General features: G+C 40.9%; 1 protein-coding gene across 11 annotated transcripts in view; it reads left to right on the top strand.

Annotated features, from left to right (window-relative positions):
- Window positions 1-20,592, top strand: part of ARFIP1 (ADP ribosylation factor interacting protein 1) — a 135,563-nt gene that overhangs the window by 35,926 nt on the left and 79,045 nt on the right. For all 11 annotated transcript variants that reach the window (XM_006051678.4, XM_025268187.3, XM_006051682.4 and 8 more), the window contains one exon: window positions 11,943-12,044. In XM_006051678.4, the coding sequence (XP_006051740.2) occupies window positions 11,952-12,044 (93 nt within the window). In that variant the 5' untranslated portion in view covers window positions 11,943-11,951. Of the gene's footprint in view, window positions 1-11,942; window positions 12,045-20,592 lie in introns of those variants that run through there.

The raw sequence follows: 20,592 nt of genomic DNA on the forward strand, positions 1-20,592 counted from the left end.
TTTGTTCTTAAGAACAAGGACTTTATCTTATATAATCTCAGTACTTTTATCAAAATCAGAAAATTATTAAGGAAAATGACACAGTACTATTATTTAATCCACAGTTCCAATAATATCCTTTACAGCTATTTTTTTCCTGTTTTGTGATCCAGTCTATAATACATATTGTATCTAGCTGTCTTTTCTCTTGTCTTCTTTTATCTGCAACAGTTCATCTACTTTTTCATGAACTTAAGCTTTATCAAGTATAGGAGCCAGGTTTTCTACTATCTACCATCTAGTTCCATGATTTTTGGTCTTTATTATTTCCTTCTTACATCTTACTTTTAGTTTAATTTGCTCGTTTTCTGTTTTCTTAGATTGTTGGTTTAAGATCTTCTATTCAGATGTAAGCATTTAAAGCTATAGATTGCTCTCGGCATTGCTTCCTTAGGTGCGTCCCCGAATACTGCTGTGGTGCGCTTTCATTTTCTCCCCCCTCCCCCCGGCATTTTCATTTTCATTTAGTTAAAAAATACTTTCTTTCTCTTGTGATTTCTTTGTTTTCATATTAATGTTTTAGATATGTTGTTTCGTTTCCAAATTTGGGGGAGGTCCCTGCATATCTTGTGTGAGTTGATTGTAATTAAATTTCTCTGTGGTCATAGAACATTTTTTATATGGTTTCAGTCTTTTAAAATTTATTGAGTTATGTTTTATGGCCTAAAATATGATCTGTTTTGCTGAACACAGCATGTTCACATGAAAATAATATATATTCTGCCATTATTGTTTCCTATTCTGTAAGTATCAGAGTGGTTGATGGTGTTCAGATCTTCTGTGTTTATGCTGGTTTTCTTTGTCTAGTTCTGTCAGTTGCTGTAAGAGTGATGGTAAAGTCTCCAACTATGTGGAGTTCTGTTTCTGCTTTTAATTCTGTCAACGTTTGTTTCATTTATTTTGAAGCTCTCTTATTGCAACCAACAGAACACATTTGTGATTGTTTTGTATTCCTAAGGAATTGATCATTTTATCATTATGAAATATCAGAGTGATACTACCCTCTATATCTCTGGTAATATTTTTTAAAAAACTATTTTATCAGATATTATTAATAATAAAACTGTGCCAACTTTCTTCGGAGAAAGCAATGGGAACCCACTCCAGTTCTCTTGCCTGGAAAATCCCATGGGCAGAGGAGCCTGCTGGGCTGCAGTCCATCGGGTCGTGAATAGTCAGACATGACTGAGCGACTTCCTTTCACTTTTCACTTGCATGTATTGGAGAAGGAAATGGCAACCCGCTCCAGTGTTCTTGCCTGGAGAATCCCAGGGACGGGGTGGGGGGGGGGGCCTGGTGGGCTGCCATCTATGGGGTCGCACAGAGTCAGACACGACTGAAACGACTTAGCAGCAGCAGCCAACTTTCTTATGCCTACTCTTTGTATGGTGCATCTTTGTTCATCTGTTTATTTTCAATCTGTAATATTTATGCCTTTGTCTTTAAAGTGCATCTCTTGTAGATAGAATATAGTAGGGTCATTAAAAATATGTATATACACACATATATTCAGGGAATTCCCCGTGGTCCAGCGATTAGAGCTCTGTGCTTTCACTGCCAGCAGTCTGGGTTCAGTCTCGGTCAGGGAACTAAGACCCTGCAAGCCACATGACAGGGCTTGCGATAATGATTATAGTGCATATATTAAACTTTTCATATTTCACTTATAATTAATAATTTACTGCTTTTCTCTTAAAACAGAAATTTCATAACCTCTTAGGTCTGTATTTCCCTTTTGTTGTTGTTCAATCCTTAAGTCATGTGACCCCATGGACTGCAGCACGCCAGGCTTCCCTGTCCCTCACCATCTCCCAAAGTTTGCCCAAGTTCATTTCCATTGAATCGATGCCATCCAACCATCTTGTCCTCTGTTGCCCTCTTCTCCTTCTGCCTTCAATCTTTCCCAGCATCAGGGTCTTTTCCAATGAGTTAGTATTTCCCTTACCTCCCTTCTTGTTCTTTGATATACTTGTTTTATATATGTTACATCTGTATACATTGTAAACCACAGAAATGACATTATCAACATTGCTTTAAGCAGTTATATGGTTTATAAAGAAATTGAGATGAATCGGTAAAAACAAAATGGTTTTTGCGTTTACCTAGGTAATTACCATTTCATTTCTTCCTCATTCTTTTCCGAACATTCATTTTTTTCTGTCTGGTTTTATTTCCCTTCAGCAGGAGAATTTCGTTTAGCATTTTGCATAGTTCATGTCTGCTGGTGATGAATTCTCTTAGTTTTATTTGAATATACCCTTAGTACCCTCTGTAATTCCTAATATTTTCCCTGGATATAGAGCTCTAGGTGGACAGCGTTCTTTTTACCAGTGTTCTGCTCTCTTCGGGCATTTACAGTTTTTGATGAGAAATCAGCCATTTGTTGGAACTTTGTTTCTGATATTAATATTTTGTTTCTCTTGCTGCCTTTGAGGTTACCTCTTTATCTTTAAATAGTTTGACTGTGATGTACTTTGTGTTTATTCTGCATGTTGTTCATTAAATATGTTGCATCTATAAGTTTTTGTCTTTCATCAGATTTGGAAAAAATTGGGCCATTAGTTCTCCAAATACTTTTTCTGTATCGTTTTCTTCTAGCATTTTACTTACACATAAGTTGGAATATTTAATACTGTCTTATGGTTCCATGAAGCTTTTCTTTTAGTCTTTGTTTTTGCTCTACTCTCTACCTTGGATAATTTATATTTATTTAATTTAGTTTTACTTACTGTTTTGTATGTCATCTTCATTTGGCTAGGTCCATCTAGTGATTTTTTTCTTTGAAAAATTATGGTTTTCAATTCTATAATAGAATCCATTTGCTTCATTTTTACTGTGCTGAGAGAATTCTTATTTTTTTCACTGAGATTTTTGATTCACTGAAAATGTTTCACTTATTTGCAGGCACTGTAGCGCATTTGAATCTGTATCATTTCCAATCTCTGCTTCATATCAGAGCCAGACTAAATTATTTTTATAAAAAAATAATAATAATAAATAATTTTTCTTTTCTCCTGGGAATCCTGTGCCTTTTTCTTGGTTCGTTATATATCTGGTAATTTTGGGTTGTATCCTGAACATTTTGAACATTGAGATGCAAAGATCGGAGCTTGTTTTATTCTTTTCCAGTGAGTATTACTTCCTTTGTTTTGGTTGCTAATTTTCTTGGCTGGGCTTGCATTACAGACTCAGTTTCTTGTCTGTGCAGCTACATTGAGGGGTTAGAGATCCCCTTTCTGGACCTTTGTTTTTCAGTATTACCCCCTTCCTTTTACTTTTGTCAGCTTAACTTTTCTCTGGCTGAAAAGGACTAGTTTTCCACTGGATGCCCTGGCAGCTACTGGGTGCACAGCATGGATAGGATTTAGTTTTTGTCTACAAGCCAAAGAGATGGAAACTTCCTCGCATAGCTCCCTGTCTCCCCTTCTGCAAGCAAGCGTGCACTCTCCACTAGCTTCTCTTTGCTCTCCAGTGCCTTCAAATAATTGCTTTTTAAATTGTGTTCAGCTTTTGCAGTTGTTTTCTGTGCAGGGTTGGGGAGGTTTAGTATAGTTCCAGAAACAAAAACCTGCCTTCTTTTTTTACCTGTTCTTGGAAGCCGCCTGTTGTGGGTTTTCCTCCTACCCTGCTTGCTGTCCCTTATGTTTCCTTTGCTAGTTCCTCCCCGTCCAAATATTGAAGTGTCCTAGCGCTCAGTCTGCAGAGCTCTCCTGTCTGCATTGACTTTCTAGATCGAAAGTCAAGCCAGACCCGTGCATGTGTGCTCAGTCCTCAGCTGTGTCCAACTTTGTGACCACATGGACTGTAGCCCGCCAGGTTCCTCTGTCTGTGGGATTCTCCAGGCAAGAACACTGGAGTGGGTTGCCATTTCCTCCTTCAAGGGATCTTCCTAACCCAGGGATCAAACCCGTGTCTCCTGTGGCTCCTGCATGATTCTTTACCACTGAGCCACGTGGAAGTCCCGAATCCATGCCTAGTTATTTACGTATTTTCTTTGGCTGCTTTGGTCTACAGCATCAGAGTTGACAGCAAAGTTGAGTAGTTGTGTAGGCTCACAAAAGCCTATAGTGTTTGCCACTTGCCCCTTTATAGAAAATGCTCACTGACCCCTGATCTAGGTAATCTTATGTAGTCCAGGAATTTAAATGCCGTGTACAACACCAGTGACTTATAAATTTCTTATCCCCAGCTTCAAGCTTGCTTCTGGACTTCAAGCTCATGTACCCAAAAGCCTAGTACCCTTATCTGTACAAACCTTAATATATCCTGATCTAAACTCTAGCTGTTTTTTCTGTCTTGTGCTCCACCCTGAGTCTTGCCTAGTTGTGTTAACAGCAACTCCACTTTAACAGCTGCTCAGGCCAGAAACCTTTGTAGTTGTCCTTGACCTGTCTTTTTCCCATCTCTTACATCTGTCTGTAAGGAATTCCAGTTTGTTCTACCTTCAGAATATGTCTAGAATCTAACCACCTCTTACCTCCTCAGCCACTGTCACCCCACTCCCAAGCTCCCATTATCTCTTGCCTAGATTATCCCATACAGTTATTCTCCCTGCTTCTGCCTTTTGCTCACTTATAGTTGAGTGCATCACAGCAGGGAAAGAGTGATCCTTAAATGTAAGTCAGATCATTTCACTCTAAAGTTCAAACCCTCCGGTGGTTTCCATTGCACCAAGAATAAACTCCGGAATTCTCGCCAGTGCCTTTGCCGCCTGCGTGTTCCTGCTGCCTCTCGCGTGTCCTTGCTGCCTCTCGCATGTTCCTGCTGCCTCGCTGACGTTTCTTCTGTTCTCCCTGGCCCGCAAACTGTCTCCTGCTCCTGGAGAAGCTGGGCCTGTCCCCACCTCCCGTCTCTGTGTTTACTGTTTCCTCGGCCTGGGGCTCTGCACTCCCTTACTCTACTCGTGTCTTACAGAAATATGATGCCTCTTTTAAGTTTTTCCCTGACCACTTTGTTTAAAACAGCACATTCACGAACAAATATGTTTATGTACGTGCCCATTAGCATTTAGGACTGCATAATGTGTATATTTATTTGTTTGTTTTCCCCAGCTAGGATATGAGCTCTTTGAGGGTAGGAAGTTTTCTCTGTTTGGTTCACCACTCTGTCCTAAGTATCTGACATCCTGCCCAGCACATCAGAGAGCTCGATAAATCAGTTGAATCAATGAATGTATGAATGAACAATCACCATTCTAGCTAAATTGCTTTACTTGGGTTTCTGGAATATATTAGATTCTAGTCTGCTTCTCTTATTCTTTCTATTTAGAATCTCTCCTTTACTGCGTCCCCATCTGTCATCCTACAGGATTCACCTTAAGTATCCACCTCTGATTAAGTTTTCCCTCTGAGTGCTTACCGTATTAAGTGCTTCCCTCAGGTGCTCACAACACTGTATTGTAATTACTTTTTGCCAGTACTTCTAGTTCTTAGAAGCCTAAGGTCGGAGTTCTGTTTCTGTTTTATCCCATGCATATTGCATAGAAGATAGCAAGTACCTGGTGAATCACCAGGTGTTATTAGGAGGGAGAAAGTAAGAGCATATCTTAGAATTTTTGGAAGAGTGATAACTATTTAGATAACAAAATCTTAGTCTTTCTGGTTGGATTAGAGATCAGGTATCTAGTTAGTATCTGTGGTGGTTTAGTCACTAAGTCATATCTGACTCTTACAACCCCATGGACTATAGCCTGCCAGGCTCCTCTGTCCATGGGATTCTCCAGGCAAGAATACTGGAGTGGGTTGCCATTTCCTTCTCCAGGGGATCTTCCCCACCCAGGGATCGAACCCAGGTCTCCTGCATTGCAGGCAGATTCTTTACCAACTGAGCTATGAGGTATCTGTGTATCTCTTATTTGCAAGAAGTAGAGACTTAACTCCAGTAGCCTCAGATAATCTGGATATATTGTAAGGATGCAGTAGCAGTGAAGAAAATAGGGATCTCAAAAGTATCCAAGATGCTGAGACCCTTCCACGGAAAAGGGAAAGTCTCTTTAATAAATGGTGCTGGGAAAACTGGATATCAACAGGCAAGGTGGACCCTGTCTTATACCACACACAAAATCAGCCCCAAAATGTATCAGAGACCTAAGAGTAAGACCTGTAACTGTAAAACTGAGAAGAAATGCTTATGATAGTAAATTTGGCAAAGATTTCCTGAACATGACATCAAAAGCACTAGCAACAAAAGCAAAAATAGACAAATTGAACTACATCTAAACTAAAACCTTCTTAAACAGGAAATAATTTTTATATTATCAAAATATTTATACACAATCAACAGAGTAAAAAGGTAGCCTACAGAATTGAGAGAAAATTTACAAATTACACATCTTTTGAGGTTAATATCCAGAATATGTAAAAAAAACTCCTAGAAGTCAACAAGTAAAACACAAATAACCCAATTAAAATATGGACTAAAGACTTGAATAGACATTTCTTCAAAGATGATACATAAATCGCTAACAAACAAATGGAAAAGTGTTCAACATCACTAATCATTCAGTTTAGTCGCTCAGTCATGTCCAACTCTTTGTGACCCCATGAACCTCAGCACGCCAGGCCTCCCTGTCCATCACCAACTCCTGGAGTCCACCCAAACCCTTGTCCATTGAGTCGGTGATGCCATCCAACCATCTCATCCTCTGTCGTCCCCTTCTCCTCCTGCCCTCAACCTTTCCCAGCACGGGGTCTTTTCAAATGAGTCAGCTCTTCACATCAGGTGGCCAAAGTATTGGAGTTTCAGCTTCAACATCAGTCCTTCCAATGAACACCCAGGACTGATCTCCTTTAGGATGGACTGGTTGGATCTCCTTGCAGTCCAAGGGACTCTCAAGAGTCTTCTCCAACACCACAGTTCAGAAGCATCAATTCTTCAATGCTCAACTTTCTTCACAGTCCAACTCTCACATCCATACATGACCACGGGAAAAACCATAGCCTTGACTAGACAGACCTTTGTTGGCAAAGTAATGTCTCTGCTGTTTAATATGCTGTCTAGATTGGTCATAACTTTCCTTCCAAGGAGTAAGCATCTTTTAATTTCATGGCTGCAGTCACCATCTGCAGTGATTTTGGAGCCCAGAAAAATAAAGTCAGCCACTGCTTCCACCATCTCCCCATCTATTCTCCATGAAGTGATGGGACCGGATGCCATGATCTTCGTTTTCTGAATGTTGAGCTTTAAGCCAGCTCTTTCACTCTCCACTTTCACTTTCATCAAGAGGCTTTTTAGTTCCTCTTCACTTTCTGCCATAAGGGTGGTGTCATCTGCATATCTGAGGTTATTGATATTTCTCCTGGCAGTCTTGATTCCAGCTTGTGTTTCTTCCAGTCCAGCATTTCTCATGATGTACTCTGCATATAAGTTAAATAAGCAGGGTGACAGTATACAGCCTTGATGGACTCCTTTTCCTATTTGGAACCAGTCTGTTGTTCCATGTCCAATTCTAACTGTTACTTCCTGACCTGCATACAGATTTCTCAAGAGGCAGGTCAGGTGGTCTGGTATTCCCATCTCTTGAAGAATTTTCCACAGTTTATTGTGATCCACACAGTCAAAGGCTTTGGCATAGTCAATAAAGCAGAAATAGATGTTTTTCTGGAACTCTCTTGTTTTTTCCATGATCCGGCGGATGTTGGCAATTTGATCTCTGGTTCCTCTGCCTTTTCTAAAACAAGCTTGAACATCTAATCATTAGGGAAATGCAAATCAGAACCACAATGAGGTATCTCTTCACGCTTGTTAGGATGGTTACTATTTTAAAAATGTAAATAATAATTATTGGTGAGGATGTGAAGAAACTAGAGCCTTTATGCATTGTTGGTAAGAATATAAAATAGTGAAACCGTTAATAGAAAATAATATAGGGTTTCCTAAAAGAATTAAAAATAAACTTGTTACCAGAAGAGTCTGGGGTCTGGCTGCTTGCCACTGAAAAGCCAATAAACAGGCTAGGTTGGTGAAAAGGAAAGTTTGCTTTAATTCAGATGCTGGCAACTGGCTGGCAGGATGGACATCTGTCCAAAGGCTGACTCCCCCCTACTGGCAATCAGTGGGGCAAGAGCTTTTGTAGACAGAAGTGAGGGGAGGGGGGACTACATGCAGAAACAACGCAGTCATCTCTGGCACTCATCCTCAAATTGGTCATCAGTGGCTGACCAGTGTCATCTTGATTGCTTTAGGTGCAGTTAATCTTCAGTTCCAAGGTCCATTTGTTCTCACTTCTTTGAGGCCAGTTCTGAGAATTGTGGCAGCTTATGTCATGAGTACAGTCTGGTCATCATATAGCTAGCTTCTTTCACCGGGGATTTCAGTATCTATAAGACAGCTCACACGGTATGGCTCAGGAGATCATCTAGAGTCCTTGAGAAGGAACGAAGAGTCCTTGACTATGCTTAATGACTCCATTATTATTATTTTTCTCCTTTGACTGTTTTCCTTTGTTTCTGCATTTCTCGTTTCTCTGATTAAGCTTATTCTTCAACTAAAGTTTTCCACAGACAAAAGGCAGGCAAAGGATGTGGGACAGAGGGGGCAAGGACCGTAGGGTCTTGCTGTGTTTTTGAATTACCATGTGGTCTAGCAGTCCCACTTTGGGGTATGTTTCCGAAAGAATTGAAAGCAAGATCTTGAAGAGATACATCCACACCCATGTTCATACAGCAGTAGCAGCACTATTTGTAATAGCCAAGAAATGGAAGCAACCTAAATGTCCATCAGTGAACTGAATAAATGTGGTATATACAAGCAGTGGACATCAACTTGAGCAAACTCGGGGAGATAAATAGTGGAGGACAGGGAAGCCTGGTGTGCTGCAGTCCATGGGCTTGCAAAGAGACAGACACGACTTAGCAACTTAACAACAGTATATGCAGCCGATTATTAGTCAGCCTTAAAGAGAAAGGAAATTTTGACACATGTCCAATATGGATGAATCTTGGGGAAACCATGTAAAGAAGTAATCCAGTCACAAAAAGTCAAATACTATATGACTGCATTGATGTGAGGTATCTAGAGCAATCAAGCTCATAGAAACAGAAAGTAAAGTGATGCTTACCAAGGGCTGTAGGGGAGTTGGAGGACGATGGAAATGAAGTCATTGTTTAATGGGTATAAAGTTTCAGTTCTGCAACATGGAAAAATTCTGGAGATTGATTACACAGCAGTGTAAATATATGTAACCCTGATGAACTATGCATTTAGAAATGGTTAAAAGGGTAAATTTTATGTTATGTGTTTTTTTTTACCACAATAAAAAAGAATATAAAAGCAAGGTTTATTATTATTATAAGGTCATAATTTAGAAACAGAAGATCTAGACACAGATAACACTTTGTCAGCAAACTTTCATAAGTTTGCTAACACTTGTCAAGTAGAGTTTGTGAATTTTTAAGCTGTGACTTCTCATCAGTATAATTCTACTCTTTGCTCTTATTGCGCTTTCGTCTTCCCAGTACCCTAGTTGGTTGAATCACTCAGTATCCCCAGTTCAGACCTTCAGAAAGAGTTTGGCTCAGGAAATTCCTCTTTTCTGTATTGGCAGTAATTTTCTAACCAGGCCCTATTGTCAGACCTGTGAATTGCAAGGCCTTGTGTCAAGGATTCTTCTTTGGCTCAATCGGTGGCCACCTCTTAACTGGGGACTGTGAAAGAGGGAGTTTCTCTTATTAGAGATCAGTGAACGTCCGTAAATACATGCATTCAGTTCAGTTCAGTTGCTCCATTGTGTCTGACTCTTTGCGACCCCATGAACTGCAGCACGCCAGGCTTCATACATGCATAAAGGTAGCCAGATATAATTTAAATAAGACATTTCAAATCCTTTTAAAGTAGATACTACTTTAGAATAATCATAAGGAAGATACAGTGGATGCTATGATGAGGGACTCAGTTACCTGCTTTAGGACTAGGGCCCTCCTTCCAGGAGTGGTGCCTGCTGAGGGCTCATAGCTGAGTCTCTCCAGGAATTGCCTCTGCGAAAGAGAGCTGCATTGTCCACAATTATACTCCTATCTAGCGGATAGCTTGCATCTAACAATCAGGTATGGATGTGGGGGCTCAAAGGCCTGGTCCCGTTGCCTTAATTTGGAACAGCTTAAAGAGCCTCAGCTTCAGTGCTCTGTGTAGGATGGGCCGAGCCTTATGACATAACCGCACTGCAGCTGTGTCGGGGCTTCCTGCCCTCACTCACGCTCGTGGAGGATTCTGCAGTAAGCCTCATGCGTTCAGAGACTTCCCCAGAATCCAGTCTAAAGCAGAGGAATGTTTTGTTTTCCCACCTTCAACTTTTTGAAGTCTTCTCTCTGAAATTTCTTTTTTTCAATTTTCAAGGCTTACATGAGATGTTCAGTTTATTAATTCCGTCACTAGTTTCGAGCCTGTGGTATGATAGACTCTGAAATATGGCATTTTTTAAGCCAGTATTTTTTATAAGATATTTTAAGAATGCAAGGAAATAACTAAGTTTTCTGAGACATGTTTTAAGTGATATTAATAGGATTTGACATTATTATGAAAGTTCTTTTTTCATTGGCATAACCAGTTAGGATTTCAGTTTGACATTTTAGTCTTTTGTTAAAACTGTCACCAAGTAATTAAAGTACACTGATTTTGAGGTACTTGATAATTCACTTTTTTTTTGGTTTTGTTACTTCAGACGTTTCCCGTTAGTTTGTCTTCACGCAGTGATATTCATAAGAAGTAACGAACATATGGCTCCATGGTCCATGGGTGGGACAGAGGAGTGAGTGTGGAGCTTAAGTGTATAATGATCAGTCTAACACCTTCACAATTGCGACTCAGACTTTTGATGTAACTCACATCCTTTTTACTCAGTAGTAAGCGTTTGTTAAGAACCTCATGCTCGTCAGACCCTGGGCCGATCTGATGATACGGTGATGGCTCTGACCGTCTCTGTCCTCAGGGGCCTGACCTGAGGGGATGTATTAATTTGCTTAGATCTGCATCCTGTTGCCCTGGGGATACAGAGATAGTCTATTCAGTTTGTGTCAGACATTAGAAACATTATTATGTATTAATATAAAATTTGTCATGGTAAAGAAAGAGGTTTGTATAAGAAGTGTAATTAATCTAAAAGAGGATCTAAATGTTGAAAGTAGAACATTTCTAGAGCTGCCAAGAAATAGAAATCTGGCCTAGGAAGACCCTAGGATTTATGTAATCTGTAGTATTCCAGAAGTTTTAAAGGATCCTTAAGAAAAAGGGATGGATCCTTACCTGTCCTAGGTGTTTACTAAAGAGTCCAGTCAGTCTCCCTCACTAAACCAGCGGTTCTTTTCCCTAGAGCAGTGACTGCCTCACTTGTTCTTTATATTCTGTGGAATCTTGGGGAGTGCCTTGCACATAACAGGTTTCACTAAGTGTTGGTTAGATCTGTCTGTCTGTGCTAGTGGACTAAGCTGCTTCGGTTGGGTCTGACTCTTGTGACCCCATGGCCTGTAGCCCACCAGGCTCCTCTGTCGATGGGATTCTCCAGACAAGAGTACTGGAGTGGGTTGCCATCCCCTTCTGCAGGGGATCTTCCTGAGCCAGGGATCAAATTCAGGTGTCCCGCATTGCAGGCACACTCTTTATCCTCTGAGCTTCCAGGGAAGCCCATTTTCAGTAAGACTATGACATTATTTTCATTAAAAAAAAATTTTGTGTCATTTGCCCCCAGGCATCTACAATAAGGTACCTACAATAAGATCAAGAAATCTAAGTTGAATGCAGTTTTAAAAGCCAGATGTGTTTTTATTATATTGGTATCATGTTTATTATACAAGGATTAGGTAGGCTGTAATGGTGGCTTTTATGTGCTATAAACATGAATATAGTCTTGTGAATATTTGCCTTTTGTGATTTGGTGTTACTTATGACTGTTTCTTTCCTCGTTTTTTTAGGAGTCTACCATGGCTCAAGAATCGCCAAAAAATTCAGCAGCAGAAATTCCAGTGACTAGTAATGGAGAAGTTGATGACTCTCATGAACATGGCTTTAATAGGGTAAGAACACTTCTGTCTCTAAATACAAAGACTCATGATAAGCCCTTCAGTGCTGAGATGAAAGTAATAGTGTTTATTCATAATATAGGAATATGTTCTTAGATTGACTATATTCTGGAATCTAATATTATTATGGAGGGATGACTAGGTGGGTCATGTTAGTAATTTGTCCAGAATAAGCTTCTGGCCAAAGTAAAGCATTTAGGCTTTGATGTTACTATCTGTAATTTTATTGTATAATCAGAGCAAGAGTGTCTCTAATGATTTTGGCATATAACTTTATTTAAAAAACTACTTCATTCTACTTGTAATAAGAAAAAATATTAACTATAGGTTATCCTTTAAAACGCTGGTCTCTTTTCTTAGTACATAATTCCTAAGTAGGTGCCTCTTCATTTTGCTGTTTACTTTCTAGAGTGACATATTTGACTCAGTGGAAAATGAAACTTGGGATCTGTTTAATTTTGATCTGCCTCTCATTTGAAATTGAAATGTAATGCATTTAAATGGAAACACCATGGGTTTAGAGATAATGTGGGTTCAAATTTCAGCTATGTCTTTCCTAGTACCTTGAGCAGAGATTTACTTATTTTAATCTCTCTAAATGAGAATTTTATTTTTATGGTGATGTTAATGTTAAATGATATTAAAATAAGTAATATGCCTAATAGAGTCCTAGAAATGAGAGTGATGTTAGTTATTTCTGGAGATATTTCTGTTAAACATTCCTTTTTGACATGTGTGTGTCAAACACTTGACACGTGTACAATGTTAAATAACTTTAAAAATACAGTTTTCATACTCATGAAAAAGTAATGGTTGAAAGATACTTGAATTATTTTACAGCTTAAAAAAATTGGACTCTTTTACTTCATATGTTTGAGAATAAAGTTCTTTAGTTTAACAGAAGATAATATTTTACTTTTAATTTTTAAAATTTTAATTATTTTTTAAAATACTTATTTTTGGCTGCATTGGGTCTCCACTGCAGCACATAGGCTTCTCTGGTCGCGGCGCAGGGCGCTGTGGTCGCGGCGCGGGGCGCTGTGGGCGCTGTGGTCGCGGCGCCGGGCGCTGTAGTCGGGGCGCTGTAGTCGGGGCGCTGTGGGCGCTGTGGTTGCGGCGCGGGGCGCTGTGGTCGCGGCGCGGGGCGCTGTGGGCACTGTGGTTGCGGTGCGGGGTGCTGTAGTTGGGGCGCTGTGGTTGCGGCGCCGGGCGCTGTAGTCGGGGCTCTGTAGTCGGGGCGCTGTGGGCGCTGTGGTTGCGGCGCGGGGCGCTGTGGGCGCTGTGGTCGCGGCGCCGGGCGCTGTAGTCGGGGCGCTGTGGGCGCTGTGGTTGCGGCGCGGGGCGCTGTGGTTGGGCGCGGGGTGCTGTGGTTGGGCGCGGGGCGCTGTGGTTGTGGCGCGGGGCGCTGTGGTTGTGGCGCGGGGCGCTGTGGTCGCGGCGCGGGGCGCTGTGGGCACTGTGGTTGCGGTGCGGGGTGCTGTAGTTGGGGCGCTGTGGTTGCGGCGCCGGGCGCTGTAGTCGGGGCGCTGTAGTCGGGGCGCTGTGGGCGCTGTGGTTGCGGCGCGGGGCGCTGTGGTTGCCGCGCGGGGCGCTGTGGTTGGGCGCGGGGTGCTGTAGTTGCAGCACCCAGGCCCTCTAGTTGGGGTGCAAGGTCTTGGTTGCCCCACAACGTGATGGATCTTAGTTCCCTGACCAGGAATTGAACTCATGTCTCTTGCATCGAAAGGCAGGTTCATAACCACTGGACCATCAGGGAAGTCCCCAGAAGGTGATATTTTAGATCACAATTTCCCGTTCCCAGCATCATTGGCATTTGGGGCCAGAAAACTTCCCTTGTGGAGGGGTTGGCCTGTGCGTGTGGGGTGGTGGCAGCATCCCTGAGCTCTTCCTGGTGGATGCCAGTGGCCCCTCCAGTCGTTGACAAGCACAAACGTACCCAGACATCGCCAAATGTCAGGGGCAGGGAGGAACTGGCCTCTGGTTGAGAAGCGCTTTTTAGATAGATCATTTTAATAGACTTTTGGAAAATTCCACTCTATTTCACTTATTTTTGGCTCAAGTCATTAGAAGAAATAGATGTGTCTTCAAGCTTGGGATGTGTTTTTATTTTAATTGCAAGTGTTTTAACTTGGTTTATAAGGACCCATGGGCCAATACCAAGTGACTGACAGAATGTGTACACCTGAAGCTCACACAGCGTTGTAAACCAGCTGTGTGTGTGCTCACTCAGTTGTGTCCGACTGTTTGCAATGCCGTGGTTGCCAGGCTTCTCTATCTGTAGTATTTCCTAGGCAAGAACACTGGAATGGGTTGCCATTTCTTCCTCCAGGGGATCTTCCCGACCCAGCAATCAAACCGTCATCTTTTGTGTATCCTGCATTGGCAGGTGGAAATTCTGAGCACTCGGAGGAAAGTTTCACTTCAGATTTTAGTCTTTCTGGTATTCGAAAACACTGAGATATACTTGCATATTAAGGGAACTCAAGTTACCATCATTAGGCACTCTACCAATAGCTTTATAAATTTCTGTTAATTTAAATAACTCATTATACCAGGATTTTGGTTAATGACTGCTTTGTCTTATTTTTGGTAACAGCTCCTTTTCGCGAATCTATCCTGCAGGTGTTTATTGCGTGTATGTTGTGCACCAGGCACCAGGGATGACAGTGCCTGGTCCACAACAAAATGACAGAGGTGCCTGCCGCCCGAGAGCGGGCGTTCTAGAGACAGTCTGATGGAGCTTTCTAAGAAGAAAGCAGCACATACAAAACGCTGCACTGTTTTGAAGATTCACCTGCCATCTTTAGCTTGGGGTGTTTTTTTTGAGCTGTAGCTTTTGCATAGTAAACGACGCACATATTGAGTGTACGGCTCAGTGGAACCAGCGCCCACGCCGGTATGGAGAGCATCTCCGGGTCTTTCCCAGCCCCCGCGCCGTCTGCTAGGCAGTATGTCCCCTCCCTTCCTGGGTCATTCCTGCTGTCGTCATCCTGTCACCACTGATTGCTTCTGACTCGGCCTGAACTGCATGTAAGTGGAATCACACTAGGTGTACTCTTTTCCGACTGGCTTTCACCCAGCATTGTATCTGGAATGTTGTTGTTGTGGCTTTGGCAATATCTAATTCTTCTTTTCCCCTGGAGAAGGAAATGGCAAATCACTCCAGTATCCTTGCCTGGAAAACCCCATGGACAGAGGAGTCTGGTGGGCTATAGTCCATGGTTTGCAAGAGTTGGACACAAGGACGACTGAACCACCGCCAATTCTTTTTCCTTGTGATACGGTTTTCCATTGTGTTAATACACCACAGTGTGTGCTAATAGGCCCTGATTTGTTTATCCATTTGGTTTGTTTTTAAAATCTATTATTTTTCTTTTTGTTTTATTTATTTTCATTTCTGGTTGGGTTTGTTTGTTTGTTTTAAAATGTATTTACTTTTTAATTGAAGGATAATTGCTTTACCGTTTGTTGTTTGTTCTGCCAAACATCAGCGTGAATCAGCCATAGACGATGCCTAGGTCGCCTCCAGTCTGCCCCTGTTACGAGTACAGCCGCTGTGGCCTTTCCTGTGTAGGCCTTTCAGTGTACGTGATCACCTACTTCTGTTGGGTATTTACCATGCAGTGGAATTGCAGATCATGGATATGTGATGTTTGGCTTTGGTAGATTTTGTCAACTAGTTTGCTGAATGATCAAATTAGTTGACAATCCTGCCAGCGGTGAATAAGTGTTCTAGTTGTTCCACATCATTACCAGTTTTTGTTATTGTCATACTTTTAAGTTTTTGCCATTCTGATGAAATCATAGTAGTTACCTCATGGTTTTAACATGCATCTCCTTGATGACTAATGACGTCAAGCGTATTTTCAGATTCTTACTGACCATGTGAATATTATCTGTTATGAAGTACCTTTTCAAGTCCTTTGCTCGTTTTTCTGTTAGGTGTATGCCTTTTTCTAGTTCATTTGTAACAGTTCTTTGTATGTTCTGGGTATAAGTCATTTGTATGGATGTGTGTATTGCAGATGTTTATCTGCAGTCTGTAAGTAGCTTTTGTACTATATTAATGGTATCTTTAGATGACCAAAGGCTAATTTTAATGAAGTCCAATTTATTAGTGTTTCCCTCCCTTTAGTGATTTTTGTGACCCTTGTATCTTTGCTTATCCCCATATCAGTCAAGATACTTCCATCTTCTAAAAGTTTCTCTGCTTTACTTCTTACACATAGGTCTATGATCCATCTTGAATTTTGTGTATGGCATGATGTAGAAGTCAAGGCTCATTTTCCCCCCACATGCATATCATGTGATATGCATTGTTTATTGAAAAAAAATTCTTTTTCCACACAGGGGCCTTTGCTCTTGATCATATATGTGTAGCTGTATTACTTGGCTGACTGTGTTATTTCTTGGTCTTTTTGTCTATCCTTGCAGTAATACCACACTGTCTTACCCACTTACTAGAGTAATTAAGTCTGAAATAAATAGTAGCTTCAGCCTTGGTACCTGGTAATTCCTCTAGCTTCGTTCTTCTTTAGGGTTACTTTGTACCTTAAACCTATTCATGAGTCTTTAGTTGAGTACCTTAATTTGCCTTGCTAGTAAAGTAATGCTCAAAATTCTCCAAGCCAGGCTTCAGCAATACGTGAACCGTGAACTTCCTGATGTTCAAGCTGGTTTTAGAAAAGGCAGAGGAACCAGAGATCAAATTGCCAACATCCGCCGGATCATGGAAAAAGCAAGAGAGTTCCAGAAAAACATCTATTTCTGCTTTATTGACTATGCCAAAGCCTTTGACTGTGTGGATCACAATAAACTGTGGAAAATTCTGAAAGAGATGGGAACCAGACCACCTGACCTGCCTCTTGAGAAATCTGTATGCAGGTCAGGAAGCAACAGTTAGAACTGGACATGGAACAACAGACTGGTTCCAAATAGGAAAAGGAGTCCATCAAGGCTGTATACTGTCACCCTGCTTATTTAACTTATATGCAGAGTACATCATGAGAGACGCTGGGCTGGAAGAAGCACAAGCTGGAATCAAGATTGTCGGGAGAAATATCAATAACCTCAGATATGCAGATGATACCACCCTTATGGCAGAAAGTGAAGAGGAACTAAAAAGCCTCTTGATGAAAGTGAAAGAGGAGAGTGAAAAAGTTGGCTTAAAACTCAACATTCAGAAAACGAAGATCATGGCATCCGGTCCCATCACTTCATGGGAAATAGATGGGGAAACAGTGGAAACAGTGTCAGACTTTATTTTTTTGGGCTCCAAAATCACTGCAGATGGTGACTGCAGCCATGAAATTAAAAGATGCTTACTCCTTGGAAAGAAAGTTATGACCAACCTAGATAGCATATTGAAAAGCAGAGACATTCCTTTGCCAACAAAGGTCTGTCTAGTCAAGGCTATGGTTTTTCCTGTGGTCATGTATGGATGTGAGAGTTGGACTGTGAAGAAGGCTGAGCGCCGAAGGACTGATGCTTTTGAACTGTGGTGTTGGAGAAGACTCTTGAGAGTCGCTTGGACTGCAAGGAGATCCAACCAGTCCATTCTGAAGGAGATCAGCCCTGGGATTTCTTTGGAAGGAATGATGCTAAAGCTGAAACTCCAGTACTTTGGCCACCTCATGCGAAGAGTTGACTCATTGGAAAAGACTCTGATGCTGGGAGGGATTGGGGGCAGGAGGAGAAGGGGACGACAGAGGATGAGATGGCTGGATGGCATCACTGACTCGATGGACGTGAGTCTGAGTGAACTCCGGGAGTTGGTGATGCACGACTCAGTGACTGACCTGAACTGAACTGAATCATTGATAAGGTTTTTTTTAATCCTTTCGAGTTTTAACTTCAGAGTCTTTTAAGAGTGAAGTGAATTAACTCGTATATCTGTGTAAGTTCTTTGCTTACATAGAAAGCCAGTTAACTTGCTGCTTTATAAGTTAACTTCTTACTTAATGTCTAATTCTCTTTTTGGAGATTCCCCTATAATGTTTCATTTTCTATTGAGGGATAGAGAAGGAAAAAAGGAAATGTTGTCCTGGAGGTCTCCTCTTAATAGATATGAACTTTACTGGTAGGCAAAGTTCTTCCCTCATAGCTCAGTTGGTAAAGAATCCACCTGCAGTGCTGGAGACCCCAGTTCGATTCCTGGGTCAGGAAGATCCACTGGAGAAGGGATAGGCTACATACTCCACTATTCTTGGTCTTCCCTTGTGACTCAGCTGGTAAAGAATCTACCTGCAATTTGGAATACCTGGGTTTGATCCCGGGGTTGGGAAGATCCCCTGGAGAAGGGAAAGGCTACCCACTCTGGTATTCTGGCCTGGGGAATTCCATCAACTGCATAGTCCATGGGGTCGTAAAGAGTTGGACGCGACTGAGCGACTTTGAGCGACTTTCACTTTCACTTCACTTACCAGTAGGCAAGACTCCTTGGAAGCAATAATTCAGTCAACCAGTACACCCCACTTTACCTCTGTAAAGAAGTTCAACATCATAAAGCTTGTTTCTCTTTGTACCTGCTCTTATGAAAGAAAAAATAAATCATGAGAGTTTCTTACATATTTAATATTTTAAAATAAAAATCACCTCTATGATCCCTTTTACTGAGTGAAAACAGTATTTCAATAGCATCTTTTGACTGTTTTAAATAAATTACACTCAAGATCTGTTAGGCATATATTTACTAACATTTTGGCACACTTCTTTATTTTCCTGAGCAATAAAAGGGGAATTTTATCAATATTTAACGTCAAATTCATGTTTCTGTTTTCAAATAGATAAAAGTTCATAGATAAAGTGTGTATAATGTACTAAATATTGCTTAGCATTATATAGACTAGTAAAGAGATTGTATAAAAAACTACCTCATAACTAGAGTTTTCTAGTTTTAAAAGCATGTTTTACTAATACACATCTTCTTTTATACATACTTGATGTCTAAAATTATATAACTCACAACATTGTAAATGAACTGTCCTTCAACTTTAAAAATTGATAATGAAATAAATCATATAATGGCTTTTATTTAATGCATATTACACTTTTAAAAGTATAAAGTCTTATAAAAATTTAATATATATATATAAATATATATATGTATATATGACATGAATGTGTTAGTTGCTCGGTTGTGTCCAGCTCCACGACCCCATGGACTGTAGCCTGCCAGGCTCCTCTGTCCATGGGATTCTCCAGGCAAAAATACTGGAGTGGGTAGCCATGCCCTCCTCCAGGGATCGAATCTGGGTCTTGCAGGCAGATTCTTTACCATCTGAACCACAAGTTAAGATGATGGCTTATTAAGTTGTCATTACTTGGCTGGCCAGTTGGTGTCACTGTGGCCCAGGCAGTGAGAGTGTAGATGCTTCTGTTCTTTCTGTGTCTTACTGCCACTGTTTCCTTTTTCACTTGATTTCCCTTAGTCTCATACTATGAGAGGCCCTGGTGGACTTTACCTCAGCATTCACATTGAAATAGAGGATATAATGGGAGAATTTGCCCTAGAAATTCCCTGGTAGCAGCTTAACATTTGTTAATGTTTCAAGGTTTGTTACTTGTCTTAGAGGGGCAACAGCTATGTGAAGAGAGAATAGGATAATAATCTTAGTATTATTGCAGTTCTTTACAGCAAAACTGTTTTTGCTTCTAAATAAAAAGCAATTGGTGTTTTCTAAAGAGTAGTGTAAAGTTTAATCTCGAAAGAATACAAATTATTCTTTTACTTATATAAGCTACATGTTATTTATAATTTATTCTGTTACATTGTTGTTGTTCAGTCACCCAGTCCTGTTGGACTCTTTGAGACCCCATGGACTGCAGCACAACAGGCCTCCCTCTCCCTTACCATCTCCTGAAGTTTGGCCAAGTTCATGTCCATTGCGTTGGTGATGCCATCCAGCCATCTCATCCTCTAATGCCCTCTTCTCCTCCCCTCCATCTTCCCAGCATTAGGGACTTTTCCAGTGAGTCAGCTGTTTGTATCAGATGACCAAAATACTGGCGCTTCAGCAACAATCCTATCAGTTCAGCAACAGTCCTGCAGCGCTGGTCAAAATATTAGGTTAGAAATGTGCGATTTATACCATGAGTTTAAAGAAGCAAATATTAGCTCCTTGTGAGTTAAATTGAAACTTCTTGTGAATTAAGTTATATTTGGCAGATTTAGAAAAATTACCTTAGCCAAAATAAAACTTTTCCTCTGGTAGGCCCAAAACTAAAATTCCTAATTTAGCTTTTTCCATCTGTGGACCTTGTCTCTAGAAAAACGTACTATATACAAAACTGCCAAATCTTGTGTTCAATTTCAAGGAGTTTAGGATCACTTGAATTCTGCCTGTGGATCCTTGGGTTCCCTATGTCTTAAATATTCCTGGTCTGCAAGTTTTGAGTTAAAGCACAGAATGTTAATTCAGTAGAAGTACCTTGAAGATCCCTGGATCTCACTACTTTAGTTTACAACTGAGGAAAAGGGGCCTGAGGTTGTTATGGAATTGCCTACGTTGACTAGCCATATCAAAAACTCACGTGATTGGCT

The sequence above is a fragment of the Bubalus bubalis genome, chromosome 17 (genome assembly GCF_019923935.1).
Source record: "Bubalus bubalis isolate 160015118507 breed Murrah chromosome 17, NDDB_SH_1, whole genome shotgun sequence".
Classification (NCBI taxonomy): Eukaryota; Metazoa; Chordata; class Mammalia; order Artiodactyla; family Bovidae; genus Bubalus; species Bubalus bubalis.